At 41.1% G+C, this 6,000-nt stretch overlaps 1 protein-coding gene across 1 annotated transcript; it reads left to right on the top strand.

The window, feature by feature from the left end:
• Positions 1-4,507: 4,507 nt before the first annotated feature.
• Positions 4,508-5,620, top strand: LOC126728907 (uncharacterized). The gene has a single exon (XM_050434658.1). The coding sequence runs from the start codon at positions 4,508-4,510 to the stop codon at positions 5,618-5,620; it is 1,113 nt and encodes a 370-aa protein (XP_050290615.1).
• The last annotated feature ends 380 nt before the right edge of the window (positions 5,621-6,000 follow it).

Raw genomic sequence — 6,000 nt, 5'->3', positions numbered from 1 at the left:
CCACTCCAATGATTCCAACACTCAGTATGTGAAGAGTTGGATAAGGGGTGAAGAGTATGTCATTACTCCTTTTGTAGTGGCCACTGCTCTTGATGTACATAAGGTATAATAGTCGGTTTGTCCATACACTGAGGACCCTCCCCTTGATGAGATCATGTCTCACATTATCGGTACTTCCATTAGAAGGGGTTCCGATCCTTGTATCACTACTTATGAGCTTACTGAGCTCAATTATCTGTTTTTTCCGGATTGCTTGTCATTCTCTTTGGCCCGTCTCTCACTTGCACACTATTCCTATTGAGAGATGTGCATTTTTGTATGCCTTTGTGATTGATGCTTCTATGAGTTTTCCTACCCTTTTCACTCGTTCTTTGGTTGAGGTTCATAGGAGTAGTTCTAAATCACATGGTCTTTTCTTCCTTGTTTTTATTCGTAGGATTTTGTTACATCTAGGTTTAGAAGATTTTCCTACATCCGAGCCTATCCATATTATTGCTCCCATAGGTGCTATCTTCCTTAGGCAAATGGCAACTCAGTTGAAAGCTAGCTCTAAACGCCCTCGAGTCGAGTCTTCTACAGGTGCTGCATCTCAGGCTCCTACTTCTGGTGACCCCACTGTTGAGGGGTATGTTGATCCTACAGCCGCTGTTAATCCTCCACCTACTTCTTCTTCGAGCGATGCTTCTTTGCAGGGTATGTTGGAGACTGTTATGACCGTTCAGGCGGCTCAGGGACAGATTTTGGTGGATGTGTTCACAGAGCTTCAGGCTTTGCATGCTTATTTGGCGAGTGCTAGACGTTCTCCACCGCCTCCTTTTGATGATGAGTCTTGATTGCCCTTTGGCAATTCGTCACAAAAAGGGGGAGTACATATTGATGGAGATAGGGGGAGTTTTGGTGTTTTTGGAGTTTTAGATTGTATCTATGAGCTTTTTGTATATGTTTTTGGCTTGTGATGTATTTATTTCCTCTTCTGATGTATTTATTTTCTTATGGGTTGTATATGTTAGGGGGAGACACTTTGTTTTATGTTTTTGGTTATTTTATTATTTCTTGTTTCACATGTGCTACATTCATTATTGATTTATATTATGAGGTTATTCATGATATATGTCTTTTATTTTTCTGTTTTGTGAAATCAAAAATTTATCTTATTTTACTTGTATTTTCCACACATGCGTTTGTGTGTTTGTTGAGTGTTTTAGGAATATACAAGTTCATTTAGTCGTGCTGCTGTCTACACTAGCAACTGATGGATAGTAGTTAGGTTGAATTGTTTTTGGGCTTGTTTAATATTTATTGGGCTGTTTTGTAACTTTGAGCATTTCAATTTTGTTATGTGTTTTGTCTCAGATTGCCAAAGGGGGAGTTTGTTAAGTTCTAAGACTTTAGAATCTAAATGTATTAGAACTTCAATGTGCAATATTGGCAAACCATGATCAAAACTTAAAGTCTAGATTTAGGCTATTCAAAGTGTGTTTATTTGTAAAGTTGGAATCGAGTGTACTGCAGGATTTATTGTGTAAATCTGCAAGGCTTAATCGATCGAAAATTAGTCTCGATCGATTGAAGCTAGTGCATATTGTTTTTTCTGCAAAATTTCCAACTAAGCCCAAGCCCATATGACGTGTAAGGTTTTATGTTTTGCTTCTAGTATAAAAGGAAAAACCCTAGCCACGTTTTAGTTGTTGTTGACATGCTGTGTATGTGAATCTCTTGTGAGATCTAGAGGTGTTTACCTTCATACATACTTAGGGTTATCAAGATCAAGATTGATGTCAAGAGCTTGGTGATCTCTTCTGTTGTTGTGCTTGGATTTGGAAAGATTATAGGACCATGTATTAAGTTTTGGGGGGGGGGGGGGGTAACTTAATTTTCCATAAATTTTATCAATTATTTCCATTTTATCAGTATTATAAATGAGATTTTTGAAAAGTCAACAGGGCCATGGCCGCCCCCCCCCCCCCTAGCTCTACCCTTGGGTTTAGGGCATGATGTAGGGATTCTTATGTTCTTTCAATTGATCAATAAATCATAAAATTGAGGATCCAAATTGAAGATTTAAACTGAGTTTTTTTTTTTTTATAGTCGATCTCGAGTATTAAGATTGATGTAGATGATAAAGGCTTTCTACTATATATAGACATTGACCTCTAAGATTATTCAGTAACTTCGTTCTTTTTCTCTTTATCACATATTCTTCACCATAATTTTCTTCTTCATTCATATATTTTATCACACTTCCACAGAAATTTTCACTTGCATTATTATCGGTAGAACATTTAATGCAAAAGCTTATACTTAGTAATAGGAGTGGCCTAGCCATGTAATACATAAATACATAATAAAATACACACTTAGGAAATGTGAGACATTTCCACTTATTTGCAGACCATAAATATGTAAACTGACATGGCACATACATCAATAAACAAGGGATTTAGGTGAAATGAGTATGGAGGAGATATGGGTCATCGGCAAGGAGGAGCGATTGGGTTCTACCGCGCCGTCAATGAGGAGGGGTGGTTGGAGCTTGTCAACATTGGCAATGAGGGGCAGTAAGAAAGGTACATGGGAGGTGACACTAGACAGACCGAAGGATGGAGGCTCGGGGGTGGCATGGTGAGGAGGATTAGTGGTGGTGAGGGCTAGATCGATAGTGAGGGGTGGGAGTTCAAGGGAGAGAGAGAGACAGAGAGCTGAAGTTATGTTTTTAAATCAGATATTTTTTTTTTTTTTTTTTTTTTTGGTAAGGACCTATTGTGGTGCTTTCTAAGCATTGTAATAGGTCTAAGTCAGAACAACTCCTATTGTAGTGCTTTCAAGCGCCATAATCATCCATGAATTTTTTTTTTTAAAATTTCAGGAAGTACTTATTATGGCACTTTCTAACCGTCGTAATAGATGGTCTTTTTTTTTTAATTTATTTTTTATTTTTTTATAAATTTTATAATTCCCTGTAGCGGTGCTTTCTAAGCACCATCATAGGTCCACTAATTTTTAAATTTTTTTTTTTTTTTGGTTTCTCTGACCTAGAGGGCGGCTTCCAAACCCTAGTTGCGTCAGTAGAAGGTAGTGCTTGCTTCGAGCAAGCTATTTCGTTCTCTTCGTTGCTTGCAGCGTGTGGGAGGTTACGGTAGATTAGTTAGGGTTTAAGTCATGGAGAATCTTTCAGTGATGTGGGAGAAACTATCCCTATCTGAAGGCGAAGGAAATCTATATAGGTCTAGCACTATGGAACAGTATGGAGGTAGGGTTTTGGCAGCCAAGTTTTTCACATATAGGATGCTTAACATGGAAGCTATAGCCCGGACATTCAAGCCCCTTTGGCGCACTAAACGGAGTTTTGAGGTGAAAGACATGGGTAACCACATTGTTCTTTTTGTTTGGAGTCAAATGCTGATAGAGTCCTTTTGGGAGAGCCGTGGAGCTACAATAAATACCTGGTTTCTCTCCAAAAGATGAACAAGAACGTGCCGGTTAAAGAACTTGTTTTCAACAAAACTTTATTCTGGGTTCAGATTCACGATTGGCCACTTGGTGATATGAATCCTAACGCTGCTTGTGATATTGGTAGTAATATTGGAATAGTTCAAGAAGGTCTGAAGGAATGGGGTACTCAAGATGGTAGCAGTTTCATGCGTATCAGGGTCCTGGTGGATACGTCGAAACCGCTTTGCCGGGGGAGGAGAGTCTGTGGTGACGATGGGAAGGTCGGCTGGATCAGATATAAATACAAGCGATTGCCTAACCTTTGTTATTGGTGCAGTCTTTTATCGCACAGCGACAAAGACTGTGATTTGTGGGTTCGAAGCAGAGGGACACTTACTGAGCAAGACCAGCAAATTGGTGGCTGGTTGAGAGCGCCACCTATCACAGCAAAACGGTGCTCTGTTGTCCGAGTTAAAGGGAGTGGGGATGGAACGGATGAAGCTAAGGAGATTCCGGCTAGTAGGGATGTCGAGGAACCCATGGACATGTCTAAAGTGTAGGTTTGCGGCAACTCAGGGGTATTAAGAGATGAGGATGATCTTTCTAGGTTAGACTCAGAAGCTGTTGGTGTCAAGGGTCAGTTTGGGGAGGGTGCTAAGGAACCGCCGAACACCAGTTTTGGGCCGTTGATGGGGCAAGTTTCAGCTTATAGTGAACAGTTCCAGGAAAAGCTTAAGGAAATAGATGCTGACTTGACAAAGTTTGACTCTCCTAAGTCAGTTGGTCATTCCACATTGACCACCACGGACCACACTAACTTATCTGATGGGGCTGACCCAATTAATTTGCAGGAAACTGAAGAGGACAGTGAAGCCCCCAGGAGTATTACACGAGGATGGAAACGACTGCTTAGGATTAGGGAGAATACCCAAGCAGAACCTATTCTCGGTCAGTCAAAAAGGAGAGTGCAGGAAATATTGGAGGATGACGAGGATGTGGTTCCCTTGAAAAAACGCTGTGCTAGCGCAAAAAGCAATGAAGCGGTGGAGGCTGTGGTTCAGCCCCACTGAGAGCAATGAGTTGCCTAGCTTGGAATTGCCACGGGCTTGGGAACTGGCGTGCAAGGATAGAGCTTAAAGAGTTAATTCAAGCAAAAGATCCCCTAGTTGTGTTCTTGTCAGAGACTTGGTCAAAAAAGGATCAACTAGAAAAAATCCGATGTAACATTAAATATGCAGGGTTGTTTGTTGTCCCGAAACAGGATGTGGGTGGTGGTTTAGCTCTTTTGTGGAAACATGGTGTTACAGTTTGGGTTGACAGTTTCTCTCGTTTTCATATTGATGCTAAAGTTCATGGTGGTTCAGCTGATGCTTGGAGGTTTACGGGATTCTATGGTGCTCCAGATGCTCAGGATAGAGAAGATGCATGGGCTATGATGCGTTTGCTCAATTCGAAGCCTCATTTACCGTGGCTTTGCATGGGAGACTTTAACGAGATTCTATTTACAGAGGAAAAGGGAGGTGGTAGGATTCGACCTCATTGTCAAATGCAGGCGTTCAGGGATACTTTGGATGTTTGTGGATTTGTTGATTTAGGTTTCACTGATCCGGAATTTACCTGGAATGGCAATAGACATGGACACATCATTTGGGAGAGATTGGATAGAGGGGTGGCAAATCATGACTGGCTGGAGAAATTTCCTACAGCTACCATTCGACACTTGCACTATGTAGAGTTGGATTACAGGCCATTATTGTTGATTTTGGACCCGAATGGTGAATCTCAAAGATGGAAGCGAAAGCCCTTTAGGTTCGAGGAGATGTGGTTGGCTGATAGAGGTTGTAGTGACACGGTTCTTAGGGCTTGGGAATCTCAACCTAGGGGTCAACCAATGTTTTGGGTTTCTACAAAACTTAAGAAGTGCAAGAAGATGTTGAAGGCATGGAGCAAAGACCATTTTGGTAGTGTTAAGAAGCAGATAGTGCAAAAAAAGGAGCTTCTTTGGAAAGCGGAGGAAGAGTTGGCCAATGGGGGTTCTCATGATTCAGTGGTTGAATTGAGGCGAGACTTGAATGTACTGTTGGACAAGGAAAATCATATGTGGGCTCAAAGATCACGTATTCAATGGCTAATAAATGGGGACAGGAATACAGGGTATTTTCATGGTGTTGCTACTCAGCGGAAATGAAAAAACTTCATCAAAGGAATTCGGAATCCTAATGGTGAGTGGGTTACAGATGAAAATGTTGTGTTTGATACTTTTGTCGAATTCTATTCTAGGTTATTTACCTCTTCTATGCCGGATGATATTGAGAGAGTCATGGATGGGGTACAACCGGTGGTGGATTCTTCTATGAATGTCGAGTTAACTAAGGCCTATACTAGGGAGGAGGTGGACTTGGCTATCAAAAGCATGGCTCCTATGACTGCTCCTGGCCCTGATGGGATGCCCCCTATCTTTTATCAATCCTTTTGGGCGAGTATTGGTGTGGAGGTATCAGATGCTGTCCTTTCATGCCTTAATTTGGGTACTTTGTTGAAATCTATTAATCACACTTTTATCACCCT

This window comes from Quercus robur, chromosome 5 (assembly GCF_932294415.1).
Source record: "Quercus robur chromosome 5, dhQueRobu3.1, whole genome shotgun sequence".
NCBI lineage: Eukaryota > Viridiplantae > Streptophyta > Magnoliopsida > Fagales > Fagaceae > Quercus > Quercus robur.
Note: the sequence above shows the minus strand (reverse complement) of the source record. Positions and strands in the feature narration are given on the sequence as shown.